Raw genomic sequence first — 23,277 nt, forward strand, 5'->3', positions numbered from 1 at the left:
ATGAGAATTATACGACGAACTAAAATTGTTAGTACAGAAGGAATATTGAGGGATGATGGAGCCGCTGCCACGGCAGAACGTAACAAATAAAACTTCAGAAGGTCGTTCAGTAGAGCAAACGCGTAGGGATACGAGCAGTAGTCGCTCGCATATCTGGACATCCTATTACACGTAGCAATACATGTAATATAAATAATGAGAGATTTGTATAAAATATAATCTAAATAAAAATAAAGTTCAGTTTCAAAACAGATCAATAATTCAAGCAGCATCAATAAAGTAACACGAGTGAACAATGAATCGATGCTACCCAGACGCCAATCAAACACTTAAATTTTAAGAAATTCTCGCAACTCTCCGACGCACGAACGTCATCGGAGAACACTACAACAATCAATTTATTTTAACATAAGCAGAACTCGTACAAACAAGAACAGACTGGATACCAGCTAGTGAACTACTTCGAGATACTTAGATTATTTCAAACAACGACTTTTTCCTGTAATTATATTTACTCATTCATGAAGGATTAAGGTTTGCGACGGATGCCCTGATCCAAGCTAAGCAGACAACGGTTTGTTATAGAGCGACATGGAGCGTCTACTCAGGTGATAACCTCGCACTATCTCAGGTCGATTGCAACCCGATCCAGTTTTTGATCGGTAATTTACTCATGGTCGTTCGGAAATAGAAATAATTGTGGACAGAAGTGGATGCTGGAGCAAAAAATTAATATGGAACATTCAGCCCACAGCCTACCGTCTACTGGACCAAGACAAAGAATAGTAATATCTAACTAACAGATTAATTCAATTGGAGTTGATAAATCTTGTTCCTATCATTAGCAAATTCAGAATTACCGGTACAATATCACCCTACAGTGTTTTTAATGCAAACGAACATGACAACTTTATCGACCACCGCTCAATCCATTACTGTTGATAATACAAGAAACTTGGACATTAGGGAAGCTAAGTAAGAACTAAGTATCTTTAGGCATGACTTTTTTTAAGCAAGCAAGTTTTTACAAACATTTTATATTTTTTATTCACACACTTTTCATAGTTTTTGGTATTTTTTGGTCATTTTCCCTTAAAGCTAAACCTGTTTTGAACTTTTTCATGATTTTCTTCGTATCTAAATGTGATTGCGAACTCTTGCATCGTCCACAGCGTACTTCAACCCTCCACCGAGCTGGATTTCGAGAGAAAAATTCTATTAACAAATTCCCTACATGCGAAACACTTACGCAAACTAAAAGATAACAAAATACTTCATTAATAGTCGGCAACGTGATCTTTTTGCGTTAATATCAATTTGAAATTAGGCTGAAAGCATTTTTCAAGTAAATGGGTAGGTTTGAAGTTTTGATCATTTCAAATATGTGCCGAATTTCGTTAATAAAAAACTAGTAAATGTGCTGCTAGGTGTTGAGTTGAAATACATCAACTTTAACTGAAGCACAAACTCGTAGAACACAACTGACTTTAATATAAGAACATAACTCAATTGCAGCTTGATATATTTTCTGGGCGATCTCTCCACGAAAACTTGATATCACAAACTGTATTATCAGATTCCTGTTTCATGTCTTGATAAAACTATCGTTTTAGCGCAACTGCAGTGGACCAAAAAAAAGAGAAACTCGAGAAATTCGTGATATTTGTGCAATTCTGTTACTCTTGATGGGCTGAAGATAAATCAGATAAAACACCTCCATGAAGTTTTTTGCTAAAAGAACATCAACGTACTGTAGAATTAAATGCTTCTCTTAGTTGAAAACAACCCATAAGTAATATGATATTATTTAGAGTTGAACATGTGAAATTCAATATAATTTCTCAATGTTTTTAGAAGACTTTATCAGTGAGATTGAAAAGATACATAGTTTTCCAAAGCATTTTCAATGCTCAAATAATTCACGCATTTTTATAACTGAGAGATTCACGCGCTTTTCTCTCGACGAAACAGACGACAGTATATATGCATACTTCATTATTCATCTCCCCTGTGGACGACGCGACCTTCCTTCACTTAAGAGGAGGCAGCACACAGTTCCAAGCAACTCTTGCAGCACTAAACATTATGGCACTTGCGGTTATTGTTTGCACAGGAGTTAGTGGACGGAGTTAGGCGGTCGGAGCGTCGTAAACGAGACCTGCCGCTGGCCGCGACTTCTCGGATCAGGTTGGTCTTGAGCAGAGCCTTGCGTGATAGCTTCTCTCGTTCCTGCTTCTGGTGCGCCTGGAAAGTTAAAAAAATATTAGAGTTCAATCTAAACAGATATTAAACTGTGAATATTAAGCTTATCGACGTTATTACAACTTCACAAAACGTCTATAGACGATATTACAACCTCACAAAAAGTAATAGAATATATCACATGCCTGAGGAAAACCATTGAGAACTTGAGTGAAACACAAGCCTAGAGATACTCGATCATTTAAGATCGTTGGAAAAGAAAGTTTATTGGAACCTGATGGTGATCGGGCTCCAGTTCAATGGCTTTCAACGATCGTAAGATGATCGTTTCTATTTCCTTGGATGCATGTAAACCCACGAAAGTCTACTCACCTTTTGTGCAGGTTTGAGTTCCTCGAGGAGCATCGCCAGCTCGTGTTCTCTCTCCTTCTGGCGCAATTTTTCCTCAGGATCCTGACGGCACAAGCACAAATTAGAATCCAACAGTTTAATACTATTCGAACAATGTGTGTGCGTCGTGAGCACAACGTGTAAAATAAACTAATTGGTCGCACTATATCAAACTGAATTAGCCATTCTAATTTCAATAACTAATTAGCCATTCTAATTTCAATAAACTATCAGAACGAAGATGAAAGAATTGGATTAAAATCTAGGGAGAAAGTGTATACAACCAGATTGGCGCAACTGTGGAGAATATTAATTTTTTACTACAGAAAAACGAACAAGAAGAAGGCCAGACCAATTATCGAAACAGTACTAACAAAAAAATGAAAAGGGATAATAAGACTTATAATATCAGGAATTAATTGATACGTTCCGCCTGTAGATATTAGCTCGGAATCACAAGCGGCAGGCGATCGCCGATACATCTTTGTCAGCTACAGCATCAAGCAAAGCTCCAATTTTGTGATCGTGAACTGTATTTCCTCTAACATACAAAAAGAACACACTACTGAACACAAGTTATCCGCTGAAGCAATCCCACTACCATACCGTGTTACGTTTCTGAATCTTATGAGTACGTTGAATAACGCCTAAGCTTCAAGTTCCGCCAGAGTTCTATTAACATAAATAACTTTGCATAAGCTGAGTTATAACTCCAGAACCAGGGTTACTAACTTCCTATCCCATTTAATATAAAAATTTACGAGAAAATTAATAGATAAAAAATAATTTTATATTAATATACGATTTTAATAGAAAAATTTGTGGAATCATTGAAGATATCATCATCTATTTCAAAGCCAGTAAGCATTCATTCCACGTATTTTACATAGCATCCTATAGAAAAAGCTGCACAGAAGTTCTATATCACTAAAAATTTGCAAGTAGAAATAATATGGTTGACAGCAATATTTTATATGATATGGTCCGAGTGCAAACATGCATGCTTGTACACAAAATCGAAGGCTTCTTCATCAATTTTAATTCGATTTTATGTGCTTTTAATTATTGTTGGAATATTTAGAAGCATCGTAAGATGTTTTCAGATGCTCACTCAATCAAAATTATTGAGAATTGACAGCTGTATAGAATCATTTTTCGTCATAATCTCCCGAGTATGAACGCGCACGTTGGTCGATGATTTCCGACAAGAACAATTTCCAAGAAAGGGCAGCAGCTCAGCACAAACCTCCGTCCGAGTGCAAGTCTTCTTTGAATCTCGATGAGGAGGAGACTTGTATTGCAGCGAGTTTTTCTCTGTTTCAGGAAGATCGTCCAATCTGTTGTCGAGTTCGTGTACAACCTCTGATTCTTTTCTCGCCACTGCTCGCACAATGATCAGTTTAGACCGGTAAATTCAAGCAAGTCAATAGTCACACGTTAGCTCATTGAAAAAGGACGACATAAAACACTTTCTATTTTATATTGAACACCCTAAACTTTTATGAAACACTAAAACACTTTATGTCGTTGAAAAGATGACATAAAACAAAAATGCAATTCTTAGAGTAAAGCTTTTTGAGATAAATTTCAGCATAAGGCTGCAGCAAATATTATACCGTGCATTTCATTGAATTAAAACCTATAACTAAAAATTAATGCAACTGAGAGGTAAATCAGACAAGCGAGCTCAAATAGCACACAGGAGCAGACGAAACTCACCGTGATTTTCAGATTTCAATTTCTTAGGAGCATTGCGCGCAGACTTCGGTAGAGCTTCAACGACTCTACCATTGCCAGAAAGAACGACCCAATCCTCTTCGACATCGGAAGGACTCAGAGGTGTCTGCAGCCCTTCCTCCAGGTCAGAAGTGACCTCCATGGACTTGAGGTCGCCGAAGATCTCGTCAGGGGCCTGGCAGCTCGGAAAGGGCGCCATCGACTCCTGGGGCTTCGAGTTGGGCGAGCCCCATAGGTAATTGGTGATTCCAGAGAACATCTTGGATTCTGAGGAAGAAAAAGTCTGTTAAAATATTTCAAGGCAACGCACTCTCTTTGTGAGAATTCTAAAAAAATGAATGCAGTCTCTACAGCTCCTACTATATTCCTATTGTTTTGTTTGAAAAATCTGAACATATGTAGAAACAAAAGGTAACTTCCAGAGAACATCTTGGATTCAGAGGAAGAAAAGTTTGTTAAAATATGTCAAGGCACGCACTCTCTCCGCGAGAATTAAAACAAATGAATGCAGTCTATACAGCTCCTACTATATTCCTATTGTATTGTTTGAAATTCCCTGAACATATGTAGAAATAAGAGGTAACTTGCGAGTAACCAAATGTAAAGCAGAGTTTCGAGAAATACCAGTAAGCAATAAGCACGAAATGAATAGTACGGGAGCTATACCATAACTTGTACATGAAGTCATTTGAATGTTTTGGGAATATCTGAGAATATCTCGTTTAACCCGCCTTTTACGTCTCGGACACACTTTTGTTTTTATCCCATTTCGAAGATGGCGACAATATAGTTTAAATCTAAATATGGTATCATTATAATATAAAAATTGTTCGTAAATTATCCTAGTTGAAGACTATCTCACATCTGTCTTCCCAAAATAAAAGCAATGTTTACAGCGCAGCGAGAGGGAGCTGACGCTGGGTTTGATATGGGGGTAAGTTGAGGGGGAACGAACGAAACGTTGAAGCTTAAAAATAAACAAAGGAAAAGTGGGGCGGGGGTAGTAGGTCATTGGAAGGGCGCAATGACACGATAGAAATAACTTTCGATCGAGGACAAATGTTGAAATATCAATATCTTTAAAAAGTAATAGAAGCAAAATTTAGGATCTCTTTGAGCTGTGTTTCTTTATTCGTGAGATCGTTAAAGATTAAACGCGATAAACGTAATCGTGAACGCAGCAGAGACGGAGCAACAAACACAAAGGAGCATTGTCCTCTGGCGCAGTGCAGCTGCGGCGAACGACGGTTGGACGAGTCGCGGGCATGTAGCTAAAGTAGCTTGTGCTTCCAACGATTTAAATTCGCAAAAAAGGTCACGAACTCACGATTATTGTGGATTATACGGTTAAATGCGAATCTCAATGAAATTTATATGAAGAGCTTACAAAACGCGCCAAAATCATGCACACCTGCATATTTTAAATTAGCATAGACACTAATAGTTATAGGAAAGATTAAATTGAGCTCGCTTCAAACTGAATCAAGGTTGCAACAGTTGTCAGCGTACTATAGTGAAGAAATATATCAGCATTTATCACTCGGTGAGTGGATTTGTGCATAAAAGTAGTTCTCAAGTCTAAACTAGGTAGATCAATCGAAACAGCATTTATTATTCATATCGTTTTGCTATAGTTTCTGATGAAACTAAATTTTATAGAAAATTCCAATCACTTACTCTTAATTTTTCTCATCGTTGGAAACACCATGACGGCGAGCGTGATATTTAACCTAGTTTTTATCTCACAGTGTAAGTTGTCTGAAACTTTATTCAAACAATTTTTACTGGCATACGGCCAGCGCAGTTCTCTGCTTCACTGATGTTAGCTCAAACCCAAATTTGAAGGACCACAAAATCGAAAGATGACGCCAACTAACTTCCTTTTAAAGATTTTAGGACGTAAATCAAAACTTGATATCAATCATACTTTCTCGGCAAGATCGAATGACAGAAGACACCAGGCCTAAACGCTAACCTCCGCTCGCTTCGGCCACCAGTCGGTTACTGCGTACGCCGTACTGCGTAGTAACACAACTAAAACGCTGTAGGTGCGGTGACGAAATAAAGGACGAAACAGCCGGAGGGTGAAAATCTTAGTTCACAGAAAGCGGTTGCGTCCATGACGTGCATGACAGCGGGTGGAAACGTAGTCCAGATATCCTCAACAGTTGATGCGATATCGGAAGAAAGAATGGCTTAGCGGTTCTTGCCGAACAGGAGGAGATTTGTAGTTACAGGAGAAAAGTAAGAGAGGTCAGTTTGACTCCGTTACCTCGTCCGTCTCTCTTCTGCAGTACACAGCTCTTATTTTCAATGTAAGCAACAACAGAATATACATTTTTCACATCGATCCACAAAAAAAATGACTCTGGAGAAACCATAATAGAGCAAAATCAGATTCTACTTTCGAAATTCCAGACTTATTGGCAAAGTATTTGCGCATGTGTAGGAGCAACTTTTTATTAAAGACTATATTCAGAATCATGTGTGTATATTATAATATTACTAGGTCATCATTTGCGACATGGTTGATTCTTGCACAGTAACAGCACGAGAAATTACTCAGAATTCATTTAAAACATCCTTGAGTTTGTCAATTGTAGAGACAAGTGTGAACGTTGACCCTTGCAATGTTCGTGGCCAACTCTGGTCACGGACATCATGATCACAGAAAACATTTCTCTGTCTAGTTGAACACAACGGTAAGACGGCTTAATCTGCGGCAGCGTGCATCCGATTTATGTATGTACATTCATTGAATTAAAATTAAAGATGGTTTGATTAATTTTTATTCACTGTGTATGAAGAGGATAATAGATGAAAAATACAGGAGATTATATTGCGGCATATAGTAGAATAAATTCAGTTTGCCTTACATCTACGAGTTTAATTAACGTGGGCGGCACGGTATCTGATAACATCCAAATTCGATAAAACTAATGAAAAACTACCTTGACTGCCAGTCAATGTTCGACCACGTGTTAAAAAAAGTGAGCATTTTCTGATATAGCTGCACGAGTTACCAATGCGTTACTACAAAAAAGGCATACATACCTTTGGACGTAAAACTATTCCAGGCAATCAATTGACGCAAGTGTTAAAGCGGGCATATCAAGACAGGTGTTCAGGAGCACGCAGCCTTGCGACTACGCTACCAGAACTATGTACTATGTTAATATTGGCACGAGAAATGTCAAGTCATCACAACACGTGTGGAGAACGTGCAGTAATAAATCTTTCCCCGATGTGATTTTGGCATGCAAGTTTGAATAATACGTTTGTAGGTAAACGTGTTACCCAATATACATGAGTAAATACAAGATACATTTTATGATATAAAATCTAGGGATATGAACAATAAGCAACTATCAATATCAATAATTCCCGACTGTAATATAACTTATGACATAATAACAGACTCGTTTGAGGGTACTTACGACACGAAAACGGACTTATTAAAGGGATTCGCGACGCGATAACGGATTTATTTAGGATACTTACGACACGATAACGGACTCGTACGTGGGTATCTGATCTAGCATGACTGAGTTTAATTGAGCCTTGAACAGAAGCGGCCACCTGGTGGCATCGTACGCCTCAAATAGCGTGAGTCTCAGCACGTCCAGCTGAAATTATCCCTGCAGCTAATTATTCAATAAACATAATAAACGGTCAAGCTATTTACATATTTCAATCCGATCCCGATTTATATATAGGGCAACAGTTGGATGTTTACTGGGTTGTTTAGAAAACTTGCTCTTTTGTTTAGAAAATTTAATGTCGTTCAGGTACAGGAAGCATGGGACGAAAGATAACAGGATGGTCATGAGGAACGGAAGCCAAGGTAGCCACGCCTATATAGGGGTGGTGCTGTGCACTTGTTGGCAGCTGCACCTTGCAGTTCCGACCGAGACGCGGGATAAGAATGCAACTGCCAGATGCTCGAATTTTCGATGACGGCCTTATATCTTCGGTCACTTCTAGCGCAGGTCTATGAAAAATAACTAGCGGCAGATGATACTGTCATTTTGTCGTAATTATTGTCGTGTGTTTCTGGTGAGTGCTAAATACTGATTACCGATGTGGTTAAGAATGTTAGACTGTCTTCTAACCCGGTGCTGTTGTTTGCAACTGCAGGTTCCGCGCTGGCATACGACTGACAAAGCTGGCTTTAATGAATAAATTTGAAATTAAAGTACGAAATTTTAGAGCTCGCCCTCGAGCTCAAAACAATGGGAGTATCAAAGTTACTAACACACGCATTTTCCACAAGTAACTGCATGACGCATGTACTCAATGGATGATGGGATGATGGAGAAAAAAAACCTTTGTAATGTAATGTAGGATAGAATCAGTGTTTGAAAAAAACATTCATACCTACACTACGTCGTACTGAGAATAAGCCATAGGAATAAAATGTAAAGATCGGGTTCATACGGCCGGATCTCTTGTGAATCAAGTCACGAAAAGTACAAGAATCGGCAACAGGCCATATGGCCTATTTCTTCAGTGCCGACACTTCTATTCTATTCTAATATGACGCAGTATTAGTAGGCAGACTTAAGCTTAGGCCTACGCAAGCTCAACGTTGGGAAACCATGCGAGGTAAAAACCAAGGAGGGTAGGCTTGCGAGCCAAATGAAAAACGGCACACACATTCATAAATGCCAAAATGCGCACACGTACGATAAGTGAGACTGAACTTCGCATTATTTTCATGCCTCCGTCTATTAAGATTCAAGCATCACTATGAACATTGATAATTTATTATAATTCAATCAAGAGGAATCTAAACACGCAGAAATTCTGTTCTGATGTCTGATTAAAAATTTTATTTACAAACTCATTGATTTTATAACTGAGACATGCTGTAATAGCCTTTATTTTTAATGCTTCATCATACTTAATTATATAAGTTAAAATTATTCTTTTTATTATATACAATAAGCTTACAAGCTTTATTTCCGCTATAACTGTAGGATTGTAATTCTGTAGATGTATCATACTAAATCTATTGGATATATTTTGTACTCTCTCAAATCATCGAGATGTCCTCGTCGCGCTATCGTAAGTGCAACCTGGGACGGAGAGCTGTCGAAGGCAGTGGGGGGAATTACTTGTTCCTGCAAGCAAGGCTTACCTTGAAGGAGCTCGACAATCACGCAAGCTTTGCCATTATGGATGCAAGTCCTTGATGCAAGCCATCCACTTTTTGCCTTATGTCCAATATTTCCAGTGATGAATGTCGTACGCTGAATGCCTTACGACTCATCCCTATGAACCCTCAGTACAACAGTTACGTAACGGGATTGCAGTTGCTTACTTAACATTAATGAATAATTGAAATAAGAAATATTAACTATTCAGAGTCGCAATTAACCAATTTGTTCAAAAAGAGGATAAATACAACGTTACAGCTCCAACAGCGTTCAGCGGAACAGAAGATAATTGTATCGTTACAACAGTCATTGTGCAGTGTAGCGGGAATGGGGACAGGCACGAATAAAAATCCTTCAAACGCTCAGCGAAAGAGAGAGTTGAATCGCTAGAAGGGAACACCAGCGGTACGTACTTCTCAGTGAACTAGACTCGGGTCACTGGGTACGGTTGTGCCTCCTGCAATTAATGCAAAACCTCTCACTGTTCAGCGTCTGTTCTCACAGATCTTTCTGAGAGTTAAGAAATATGATTTAGTGTGAAAAATGTCAAATATTATTGTTCTCATAAGCCGACATATGCTCAAAAAGTCGCACTTATTGTGTGTCGTCAGCGACAGACTTGACCTCTGACAAGATCGATGTGTTTTTCGGGACTTTGGACCTCAAAACTTTACATACAGCCTTTTTGTTGATTCTTTAGTCTGCTGAGACAGCTCGATATGATGATAATTGCCAGCGCTGTCGTCAAATAATAAAATTACGAATTGCTCTGCTTGCTGTGACCTACATCATTACATCAGCATCTCCCGATATCCAAGGACTACATACAGTATATCAGCGCAGTGAATAGGATAGGATCCCATGATCATAAAGGGTGGGCTTATTTTCAACAAGATACCGTCACGCGCCGCTCACATGTTCACGTGATGATGTTAGGTTCACATGCACACATCACGCCGTTGGAGTGGCCAGCTGTGGAGTGCCCGCTCCTAGAGACCTCATGACGTCAGCAACGCCTGACAGTTTCCACACCACACTTCTTGCAGCATGCCTTGGCTGACGGCAGCTGTGGGGTGCCCGCTACTAGAAACCTCATGACGTCAGCAACACCTGACAGTTTGCACACCACACTTCTTGCAGCATGCCTTGGCTGACGGCAGCAGCGAGGTGTCAGTTCCTCGAGACCTGGTGACGTCAGAAGCGCCGCGTTCACGTCGCCGAAACAAAGCTTTTCCGGGACGTTGGTTTCCCGCAATTCTCGGTGTGAGCACACCAACATTTTTTTATTATCACTGCTTTTTTATTATCACGGCGGAAGTTTTTCTTCCTTTTTTTTAGCAAGCATGGTATGCATTAATTGTTTCGTTATTCAATATTAGTATTTAAATTCCTTTAGAATAGTGCATTAGCAAGAGTAAACAGCAACAAAAAAAAATCGTGGAGAACAAACAGGAAAGACACTTGTTTAGGTTATTTTTTATTGTATTTAATCTGAAATTAATTAATTCAATTCAGAAATCGTCGAATTCCCGCAAGCATAAGATCATTTTCAGGACCGATTTGAACGATACGCGAGCGGAGCACTCAAGTACTGAACACGTGCCAGCTCGCCCGACTGCTTCTAGTTTTCCTCTCCAGTATTTGCTAGTGCCTCCACCTGCTGTTGCATCTGTATAGCTTTACAGATAATACAAACAGTTCAGTACTTACTAGTATTAAATTCGTCACTATTAGATAAATTTAAAAAAGATTAGGGTAGTACTAGTAAAATTCAGATAGAAGCCTCCGATGCCTGCGTCACACACAAAAAAAGACGTACGTGAGAAATTCAATGCATATCTACATGCCAAATCACAGCTTGGCATTGAAATAGCTGCAATGTGAGAATTGTTGCTACCGTGACTAACATTTGGCCAACGCAAGTGCACATCGGACATCAAGGCAGGCACATGCATCAGTGTTCGTTGGAGCACAGAGACCATGGGAAAAAATTATGAGACAATGGAAAAAACGTGGTATATACAGAGCTGGGCAGCGCTACTTTGAAATGTAGCGGCCGCTACCGCTACCGCGACATGCTCTAAATGTAGCGGGCGCTACCGTTACCGCTACAATTGCTTAAATGTAGCGCCGCTACCACTACCGAAAACGTAGCGGCCGCTACACGTAGCTCGCTACTGCCCACCTCTGGTAACAACTAACATGTTGACACTAGTAACAGGCTGAGGTTGACAACATTACACCGAAATCTTTCGTAGTTTTATTCTGTAATTTATATTATGCATACATAATATAAATTACAGAATATCATGCTGGTTTTTAAATAATATTTAATACTATTAAGTAAAATCTAAAGGCTTTATCTATAAATGTCGCGGTAGCGCTGTAGCGGCAAAACCTCGTATCGCTACTTAAATATGTAGCGGGCGCTAACGCTACCGCTACAATTGCTTAAATGTAGCGCCGCTGCCGCTACATGTAGCGCGCTACTGCCCACCTCTGGGTATATATGAACAATGTGCGCCACAGTTGCAGCATTACTGAACAAATACAATACGAGAATATGAATTAAGCTCTAAAAATGTTGTACGGCTGTGAATCTGACTTTGGTGATGATATAGGACACCTCCACAAAAATTCCATTGTTCTGATGAGGGCTTGAGAGGTCAGGTCGTCGTAGCAAGGAAATCGTGAGCTGGCTTGACGAAAGAAAATGACCCTAGCGAAGAAATGAAATCACGACTAAAAGATCGGAATCAAGAGTAGTGGCACCTGCCGCCATAGATGCCAAAATTGTGTGTAAAGGGTTTAAAACTACTGTATATCACGTGACGGTTCACACGTCTAAATTTGACAAGGAAAAAAAAACGAAATACTCGTGTATTGGAAAAGTACTTTAACACTTGAATAAGTCTTGAAGTAAGAACAAGTGCACTGATAAGACTGAAGTAAGAACTGAAACACTGAAATGAGTACTGCAGCACTGAAAAAGTACTAGAGTACCGAAATAAGTAATGGCGTAGTGGATTGTGCGTGTGTGACAGGTGCATTCGCGCGTGACGGGTGGAAGTCTAAGCAGCCCCATAAGCTTTCGTGTCTGCCTCGCGAGTCCGGCCAGCCGATTCTGACTTGCGAACCAGAGATTCGGTGATATTTTACCATGCACCTTCGTATTTTGCTCATAGTGTGCAGGCGTGAAGATCAGTCCGCCGAAGTAAGTTGCAGCTGCAGCTATCGTGCTAAATGTAGTATGGGAGTACATTTCAAGAAACCGACAGCTCATCCATTGGTTATCGAATATCACTCTCTAACATAGTTATTTTGTTTTTCGTTGTTTAGATTTTACTCCTCCTATCCACTTTCTCTTAGTGTATCAGAGACACATAGAATTTTCCGCTGTATTTTCTTTTTATATTTCTTGAATTTGTGTAGCAGGAATTCCGGTAGAGTTTTGCCCATTTTATTGGTTATTCATCAGACCATAACATGGCTAGTTAAGAGACAGATTCATCCACACGAATTTGTTAAATTTTGTATGGAACGATAGTCGAAACTACTGTCAAAACTATTTAAGGATGTTCCCAAGCTTTATTTCGTTGCAATTTGTTGGAATGTTCTGCACTGTTGACCTTCCATAAGCACGGCAAATCCCAATACTCGTCAATGCATTTCATTAGTAAATCAAGCCTCATGCATAACTTGGAGTCAGCCATGCATGTGCACACCCTACCAACTTGGCGTCCGCATTGCGACTAAACTAACTAGTAACTAGTCTTATTGTGCAGCACAAATTACACAATTCACTAGTGAACTGGTACTCGATCGTTGCCGAGCCGAACCCCACAGCAAGCAGTGAAAGCCGTGGTTCGGCTCGCCTTTATTTTGCCCGGCTCGGCTCGTTAGACGCCATACACAGGCGGATTTGGCAGGTTTGAAGGTGAGCCGAGTTAGACTCTATGGTGAATGGGACCCTTTAGGTATAATGTTGTCAATAAAATGTGATGAAAACTAATCTCTGCCATCCCGGCAGCAGATGACAGTGAAATTGAGAAGAAGCAACTAGTTCCACGAGAGAACCGAGGTGACGCTTGGTGACCACATGACGAGACTTGTTGCAGGAGGCAAAAAAAGCACAGGGAAGATTTTGAGGATGTTTCGAAAAAGGAAAGCGGTGTTGGTGGTTGCAATCTCCACAGCCCTTGTGGCCACACCAACACCAATTTCGCCGACCAGGTGTGTGGCTCGAAATTTGAAAACGAGACCTCCATGACTGTGAGAAAGACGCTGAAAATGTGGAGGATGTGGAGACTATGCCGATCGTCCCGATTAAACACCAGAGGTGAGATCAGAGTTCAATCTTCTCAGGAATTGGCCCCTTTCCGGGGCGGTACCAAGGCGGTTCAGTGCTTGTCCGCTATAGAGCTGGGAGTTCAATTTTAGGACTTATAAGGGGCTACTGGGAACATTCCAGAGAACGACTTCGGATCGCCCGTTCGTGCCTCATTACCGTGAACAATTAAGAAGCCAGCAACAGCATCGTACCTGCCTTCCGGACGGCGGACGATGAGGGTTGAACCCTCAGGTGCCACGCCTTCATGCTAGTCAATCAGAGGATAGATAACTTTGAGGCTAATCAAATAGGCTGTAAAAATACCATTGCGATATTCAAATAGAAAGTGAACAACCTTCATTATAATCAAACAACAAACGGCAAAAACCGTCATTATTTTCAACCAGGCAGTAAAAAAGCCATTTTTTTAATCAACCAAGGGGTGAACAACCGTTGTTAAGGAAGCTAGAAACCGGCATTCCAATCAGCCAGCAAGCAATCAATCGGCCTTCACGCTAATCGATCATCAAGAGGGCAGTCAACCTTCAGGCTAGTCGGTCGCCCAGAGGGCAATCTTCAACGTTAATCATTCAGGGGGTAATCCACCGACACGCTAATTAACACGAAATAAATCAACTTTCACGCTAATCAAGCAGGCACCACATCAGCACATTGCCACCAGCCAGCTACTGCACCATCATCTCATCGTTACCACAATAACCACATTGCTTCACTATATTCTCTAGTTTAGTCAGGTATGATTGTTTTCAACATGCGTGCTGTTGAATTGAGCCCCTAGAAGCCTCATCGTCATGCCCGTGATACTGAGTGTGACATAAGCACATGATTGGGTGGATACTGTCACCATGTTTACATTCAGCAGACTTATGTCAACATAGCATGTCGCCATGAGTCAACACGTCAATAAAGCTGGCTCACAATGCTCGGCTATGCAGGTGGTGTGCTGTCAAGTGTATACAATGAATAAATTTAGCTGAATATAAATAAAATCAGAGCTCTGGAACGTTGCACGCACACCATGATCGACACGCGCTCATCGCACTCTACATACCATGTGACACGGCAATGAAGGAAAGAATTTCATAGTAAGTTTCAAGTAGAGATGAAAGCGGAGTAGATCAGGCAAGCAGAGGCAGAGTAGATTGCGCAAGTAGCAACAGGGACATAGTAGATAGAGTAAGTCAGTACGAGGCTGAGTGAGAGAGAAGGTTGCGGCAGTTCAGAGTTGACCCAACGGTCACATTAACATTAAGAGCCACAGGCTCTTTGCAGGAGTAGCTGTGACAGTGCGGCTAACACAACAGCAACCTAAACATCATCAGCAGTAGTCAGCAACATCTTGCGTCTAAATTAGTCAGCATTAGCTGGTGCGACTGCAGCGCGTCAGCAACAGTATGCTTTAGTATCAGTGATATTACTACCAAGTACCAACATCAATAACAACAACTTACTGAGCATCACCGATTTGCACAACAGAAAATTGTAAGCCACAGCAATTCCAAAGCGCAGCAAGTCAATAACATAGACGACATGATAAATTCTCCTAATTTTAAAGCCAGGTCGATGACACGCATAGCCTGGAGATAATGGTAATGACTGACCTCGTCGATCAGTTCAATCACCTGAAATTACTACTTCAATGGATTAAGATGGAATTAATTATTTCCATTTTAAGTTAGAAAAAGAATAACTCCGAACATAAATCTGCTTATCCCTCGTTTAAAACTAATTAAAAACCTAAATAAAAATATTCCAAACAGCAACACCCTAACCTGAAATGCACCCGGAGCTGGAGACATTTCATTATTTCATTCGAGATTAGATTCGACGACGACGGTGCGAAGAACGTGGACAAAGATCTGTCATTTTGTATTCGTCCCGAAGCTACAGGCTATTTAAATTATAACGAGAATTTATATGCTATTTCAAGTTATGCATGCATTTCTAAACATAGAGCCAGCGCAAATTCAATCTCACGTTTAATCTTTCAACCGTTGTTTGAATGGCTCCTGAATAATTTTAGAGGAGAAATGGTCAAATTAGTTTTCTCGTGTGAACTCGTGAGCGGAAGCTAATCAAAACGAAATTTAAATGACAACCAGGATCGAAAAAAGTTATTTTAGCATGCGTTGTTACAATACTGCGTCCAAAATACTGTGTCAAAAAACTAAATAGTTGAGCGAAATTCAAATTTTCCTGAGTATGGCAGTGCATGGCAACTACAGCGACGGCTGTGCTACGTGGCGTGACTGGAAGTCTGGAACGAGGGCCTACAGTGTTCCTGCACCCACTTCAATTATAGTTTTTATCAGTGACTGTAAAATCCACTTCTGTTTTTGCAATGGGTGCAATAAATTCATTCCCCTGCTTCGGTTGCAATTAAGTCAATCTCCAACATTGGTTGCAATAAAGTCGATCACCTACAACGGTTGAAATAATGCAAATCTCTTGCGACGGTTGCGTTTACGTCGATATCCTGAAACGGCAACAGACATTCCTAGTGGTGATGCTGCCAAGACCGTTCTTGGTTTCGGTTGGTGGTGGTGGTATGGTGGTTGTGATGGTGTGTTGATGATGGCAGTATTGGTGATGTGCTGTTGGTGGTGATGGTGGCTCAATGCAAACCCCTTAATCTGAAGAAGAAATGCAGTCAACCTCAAGCGAGCATTGCCAAGACCACGCTTGAAAAATAACAATTGTACCACTAAACAGGTGTTGTTGTGCACTCTGAACCTGTATGGCAAAACACTTTATACACGAGTGTACAGCAACTACTCTAAACGTATCATTTAATAAACTACTCAAACAACTGCTTCTTCCTTAATACTGCTGCACCACCATTTATACTACGGCGTCACTATTCGTACGACTGCGTCAATATTTATCCTACTGCGTCACTATATAACTGCATCCCCGCTTGCACTGCTGCTTCACCATCAACACAGGTGCACCATCATCATCATTACTACCATTCAGGCCCTCCGTCGCTAATTGATGTGTTGTCACACACACATGAACGCTGCATTACGACTAGTCGCTTTTGATGGCTATTAGTTCCATTCAAACGCTCAACGAATAATACGATACCAGATCTTTAGTTCTTTCATATAACGTTCATGTTGTACGGTAAATTACTTTATAAAGGACGTGAAAAAAAATTAAAAAGTGTTTATAGGAATTAAAGGAGGCAGGCTGCACTGCATATGATGAACGTTGATGGACGTGTATCATATTTATGAGTATAAATGTATTTATTAAATAAATGTTGAGATTTTTCAAAAAGATTAGTTGAGTCATAGTTGTATTTATGGCTGATAATTCTTTGAATTGTGTGATAAACAGGCAATGGTTACTGACTCATTTGTCCCGTGAAGCACATGAAGCTTACGGCGCCCGACTCGAACTTTCGTCTACCTTTAACTCACGACACGTGCAGCTCACGACACGTGCAGCTCACGGCATGTTACTGACTCATTTGTCCCGTGAAGCACATGAAGCTTACGGCGCCCGACTAGAACTTTCGTCTACCTTTAGCTCACGACACGTGCAGCTCACGACAGGTGCAGCTCACGACAGGTGCAGCTCACGACACGTGCAGCTCACGGCATGTGCAGCTCACGACAGGTGCAGCTCACGGCACGTGCAGCTCACGACATGTGCAGCTCACGGCATGTGCAGCTCACGGCATGTACAGCTCACGACATGTACAGCTCACGACATGTGCAGCTNACCTGACAACGCTGGCAGGGACCTGACAACGCTGGCAGGGACCTGACAACGCTGGCAGGGACCTGACAACGCTGGCAGGGACCTGACAACGCTGGCAGGGACCTGACAACGCTGGCAGGGACCTGACAACGCTGGCAGGGACCTGACAACGCTGGCAGGGACCTGACAACGCTGGCAGGGACCTGACGAGACCAAGTGGCGTCTTGGCAGGAGCTTCAAGGTCAGCCAACGGCCAAAGAAATTCAATGCAGGGAAAAACCAGCGGCTGAAATGATCATTAATAGCTGCAGCTGACGCATCTGAGGCACGCTAGGGACACGTGCGGTGACATGGCTGCTTAATATTTGTGGAAGAAATATATACAGCGATTTGTTTTCTAAATAATATCTGAGTGAGATCTTGCAATAATAATCTTTTACATTTGTCGAAACGAAATCACAAGCTGTTACACTGGCAGCTATAACTGTACGACTAGCTGTAGAATGTACATCGTAATTTAAACACAGCAGGACGATTTGGTCTCAGTGCATTTGTCAATTCAAATTTAAATTCTTCAACTCGAGTCAAGAATTTTTCGAGACACAATTGCGACCTGTAGGAAAGCTACATATATTATTCCTGATAATGTATTAATAAGCACGATAAATTATGTGTTTAAGATAATCAGCCAGTTAATCCAAGCGCACAGGGACAGAGCAACGGTCGCTTATAGCCACCTAAAGAAGCCCTGTAGGTAAATCGATCTCCAGCACCGAGCTGGCAGGAGTGCTATAGGCAATCGATGTACACAGGATATTTGGCAGCATGCAAGGCGTCGTTTATGTTGCCCAAGGCACAACGTCAGCAATGTATACTTTAAGCGATAAAAACTGACTGTGTATCCAGCGTACGTGCAGGTAACCGCGGCAGGACAGAGGTTCGGAAAAAGGGTTCTCAATTAGAAATAGTTTGAACTGATTGATTAACAACGACTATTGCTAATTTGATGTTCACGTAATAAATTAGCTTTTTCATCTTTTGGCTGATATATTAACAAATAATTATATAAAGATATTTCAAAGTATTTCCAAGCACAGTACCGGTACGTAGTATCCACATACGAATTTTCCGGATGCGTAAACCGCGCGTGTGTTACGGAAACGGACTGACGAAAAGCATATTGTGGCATCAAGGAAAGGTTCTTAAGGTTTAATTTCCGGCAAGAAATTACGTCAATCTTTTGCACTATTTGATAGAAAACTTGGTGCACAACTTTGGCGTTTACAACTTTAAACTCGGATGTGGCTAACAGTCTTACTACTAAGTTTAGCGAAAAAAAACACTACGAGGAACGTAATTTTTCTACAATTTATATGAAAATAATTCCTAAAATTGCATTGTCAATAAATTATTCATGCGATCAATCGAAGAAATGCAAGTGCACGTATAATAACGAAGCAAAATTGAGAAAAAAATTCTTGATTTAGTGTTTTGTTCACATACGGACAGGAATGTTTTTATCGATAAACCTTTTTTTATCCTCGCTTCAGAAGAAGTTCTAGCTACGTATTGCGGTGTTGAAAAATATCGAAGAATTATTACCGTTACAAATAAACTTGTGTGAATAATATTAGCTCTCAGAAAACATTATTCAAAAAAGGCTAATTTTGCGGGACTTTTTAGCACATTTTCTCATTTATGGAAAAAAGGCGCTATTATGCTCGTCATGTCCAACCGTCTGTCTGTCCGTCGGTCCGTGACTTCACGTTTTCGTCGACGCGAAAATGCGCTCTCTGTCACTCACTGCAGTGAGTACTGAGTTATATTTTTTTATGTGCACTGAGTGATGACGCTGAACCGTGGCCGCGTTATAAAGTGAGGTCACAAGTATACGGTCCAGGAGAGAGTTAATTACTCCGTTCACTAGGGGCTCCAGTCAGAGAATAACCTATGCGGATAGAGGTTATTTCTTCAATAAAATAACAGAGGCCACAGGGAAGTTCATTTACTGCGTGCAGGGCAAGAATCACAGCGTTTGTTTCACTTTCCTTTTACCCAGGTTTTTGTCGTAATTATTACAAATATAAAAATGTCTGGGCACGAATATTGGCGAAGCTCAGTAGCATAGAATTTTGACTCACCAATTGCTGAGAGCAAGTAAGTATCGACGTCCTTCACACAGTGGAAGTAGGATCAATACTGAGTAGAGTATAAACAGACGACACTGAACTGTGCCTCGCCAACAGTTCGTACAGCTGACCGGAATCAGTGCCACACACTGCAATATGTTCATTTGTTTTATCAAAATTTAGGATCTATAATCCATGCATTACACCAATTTTATGCGCTAATAGTAAAAAAGAGCGAAGATAATTTTCTTGTCATTGTAACATTATTTTATTAAAATATAGTGAGGTTTAAGATTGGTGTACGGTTCTCATAATTCAAGTCAAAACTTTGCATGTCAGTTTACAGGCCCACAGCTGATGTCTGATCACGTGATGCAAACAGAGAACAAAGAGAACTTCATGGTGGTGAATCAAAATGTACACTATGAAAAACAATTAGCATTTAATGTGTTGAAACTGAGGATAAGTAAATACTGTGTTGAATATGGTACGAAAAATTTCAAAGTACCTTATTTATTGATATTAAAGTAAGTTGAACTACTTCACTTCGTGTCTCTGGCAGCTAGGAATGACATTTTACACATCCCCGTGTTTGAATTTCAAGACGAGTTTCTTAATACATAATATATCGTGTTATGTGAAATTATACATTCTTTACTACAATTTTGCTTCTCAGATTTCAGTACCAATCTTATTTCAGTACCAAGTCCTATAAATATATGATACGACGACTTAGTTCATTGCGTCTCGGACAAATTTAATTTAAAACAACCATTGGATACCGTTAAATTAGATGCAATTTTCACGTCAAAAATTTGAATTAGTGGCTTATTACTACGATTTTATTACGTTAGTTAGAAAATAATGCCTGATATTTTGTCCTTTGCGAGTAATAAACCTTTAAAATAAAACTATTACCATCGGGGGCGAAATTTATAAAAAATCGCCCGGACAATAATTGCCATACGGAAGACCGGTCGGACAAAAGCGCGTGGGCGTTAGCGTGGGTTACAGCGTGGGCCAGCCCGGCCCTGAACCTGCCCTATACCAGCTCTGCCTTTAGCCACGTTTTATTCCCTCAATTCGTAACCAATAATTATGAAAGTTAATATATGCTTTAACATGCTTATTGCGCAGTCGCGACGATTTTTTGTAAAAAAAAAATAAAGTATTCTTCTTCACCTTCAAGCCGTCATCAAGAAAAAAAAAGGTTATGCTTGTGCAGTGCAGCCGTATGAAGCGATGCAGTATGCGGAATTACGGATTCAAGTTTACAATTTAACTTTACATATCGCCTGTTTGCGCAGTTTCCAAAGTTTATAGCTGTTGTATCTTTATTCTGTTATTCATTTTCATACTGTTTCTGCTAATAGAATAAATTATTTTATTCCTTTATGTTATGCAGAGTGCAGCTTTTATTTGGTCGAGGTCACGCTGCCCTTGCCAGCTCAGTCTTGTTATAAAATTGATAATTTCCTTAAAGGAAATTATTGTATGGATGGTCCCAACTCCCAAAGGCAGGCTTTGGGAGTTGGGGCTACACCGGGTACTGGCTCAGCCTACGCTTAGTACGCTACACTATACAGGCTACTTACGTATACGGGTATACTGTGGCAACGTTAGAATAATATAGACATTTGACGGTACTGGTAGTTCTCTTGACCAAGTTCCAACTTCAACTCCGCGCACTGCCCGGGCAGAGTGACAAAGCAGAGTTTTTTAGACTTCCTCAAGAGTCAAGTTCAAGATATGGCAATTGGCAAGATATTTCCTGACCATCCATATAATGAGACATCTGTGCCTCATGTAATGATGTAAAGACTAAAGAGTTCCATAATCATGGTATTGGTAAAATTCCAGGAAGTGGTTGGTCAAATAGCTCCACCAGAAAGACCAGAGCACTCCACACTTGAGGACTTGAGGTTGACTGGTTGAGGACTGGTGGCGTGATTTGAGGCCAATACTCTAGGCTAGACTACTAGAGTGCTTATTGTTAAGTACCTAAATACCTGTGATTTAGGTGCTGGAGTGCTATAGTGCGCTTGTCCAGGCTGTCATGCTCATTTTCCTAGTTTCCAGGGGGTTGCTGCTGTTCTGGTTCTGGCAACCATATTCCTCAATTATACATAAGATACATGGTCATTTAAAAGGCATTTAGAATACCACCACTCAACTCAACTTGCATTATTTGCATACATATACCATAATAAAAAAATTACCATCTATACCTAAAACTGTGGAAAAATTATCAGTAAGAATTGGTATTTGTGAAGGACATGTTATTGTCTGGGACTCTCAGTCTGGGTCAGTGCTGAGTGCCTGAGTCTGGGTCAGTGACCATCTTGCTTGCAACTGTGTTGGCTCTATGTTCTCAGTTCTGTATCAAAGGAAATGCCAAGTCAGCCAAGAGCTTGGACTACAGTCACCAGGCAGCGATCCATCATGGCCTGGGACTGCTATGTCCCAAACAAGTACCAAGATTAGCTACCAAGAAAGTGGGTCACTGGGTGAATATCAAAAGATTATTGGCAACACATCAGTAGCAAAATTTATGCCTTTAGAAGATCTTGCTGACACATTTGGATTGAAATTATTGCATTTTAGAAATTACTGCCTTACTTTCATGCCAGTTATGCACATTTGCCATATTGATCAAAATGCTCATATGTCTGCCAATAATCAGGCTGTTGCCTGGAGGCTTATGTGGTTTATGAACACCCTCCTATCAGTGTTTATTTATCCATGTTATCTTCCCCCGGCCTTACCTTGTAACTTACCCAAATGCCTGTGTTCTTTTCTGTTTGAGTCTTGGCCACAGATATTCATAAACTATGAAGCTGAGCCCAATGTATGCCTGTCTCTTATACACATCTAGATGTGTATAAGAGACAGGTCTTACAGAGAGAGTAGAACTTGAGTGAATGCGTCTTAGAGGGAGAGTAGAACTTGAGTGAATGTTTCATAGAGGGAGAGTAAAACTTGAGTGAATGCGTCTTAGAGAGAGAGAAGAACTTGAGTGAATGCATCTTAGAGAGAGAGAAGAACTTGAGTGAATGCGTCTACAGGGAGAGTAGAACTTGAGTGAATGCGTCTGAGAGGGAGAGTAGAACTTGAGTGAATGTGTCTTAGAGGGAGAGTAAAACTTGAGTGAATGCGTCTTAGAGAGAGAGAAGAACTTGAGTGAATGCATCTTAGAGGGAGAGTAGAACTTGAGTGAATGTTTCATAGAGGGAGAGTAGAACTTGAGTGAATGTGTCTTAGAGGGAGAGTAAAACTTGAGTGAATGCATCTTAGAGGGAGAGTAAAACTTGAGTGAATGCGTCTTAGAGGGAGAGTAGAACTTGAGTGAATGCGTCTGAGAGGGAGAGTAGAACTTGAGTGAATGTGTCTTAGAGAGAGAGTAGAACTTGAGTGAATGTGTCTTAGAGGGAGAGTAGAACTTGAGTGAATGTGGCTTAGAGAGAGAGTAGAACTTGAGTGAATGCGTCTTAGAGGGAGAGTAGAACTTGAGTGAATGCGTCTTAGAGGGAGAGTAGAACTTGAGTGAATCTACTGCAATGTACTGTTGAGTAATTATTTCCTTTTATAAAAGTATAATGGA

General features: G+C 40.4%; 1 protein-coding gene across 1 annotated transcript; it reads right to left on the reverse strand.

The window, feature by feature from the left end:
- Positions 1-1,077: 1,077 nt before the first annotated feature.
- On the reverse strand, positions 1,078-6,323 carry LOC108682462. Its single transcript, XM_018171627.2, has 5 exons — positions 6,007-6,323; positions 4,312-4,596; positions 3,839-3,972; positions 2,575-2,655; positions 1,078-2,244 (listed from the first exon to the last, which is right to left on the reverse strand). Exons 1-5 carry the CDS (start codon positions 6,035-6,037, stop codon positions 2,077-2,079), a joined length of 699 nt encoding a protein of 232 aa, XP_018027116.1. The 5' UTR covers positions 6,038-6,323; the 3' UTR covers positions 1,078-2,076.
- Positions 6,324-23,277: the final 16,954 nt, after the last annotated feature.

This window comes from Hyalella azteca, unplaced genomic scaffold (assembly GCF_000764305.2).
Source record: "Hyalella azteca isolate HAZT.00-mixed unplaced genomic scaffold, Hazt_2.0.2 contig1674, whole genome shotgun sequence".
NCBI lineage: Eukaryota > Metazoa > Arthropoda > Malacostraca > Amphipoda > Hyalellidae > Hyalella > Hyalella azteca.

Coding starts and splice junctions, on each gene's coding strand:
- LOC108682462 (XM_018171627.2), bottom strand. CDS start 6,037: ATGGTGTTTCCAACGATGAGAAAAATTAAGA. Junction 4,597..6,006: donor AACGATGAGAAAAATTAAGA/GTAAGTGATTGG, acceptor TTTCTTCCTCAG/AATCCAAGATGTTCTCTGGA. Junction 2,245..2,574: donor AACTCAAACCTGCACAAAAG/GTGAGTAGACTT, acceptor TTAACTTTCCAG/GCGCACCAGAAGCAGGAACG.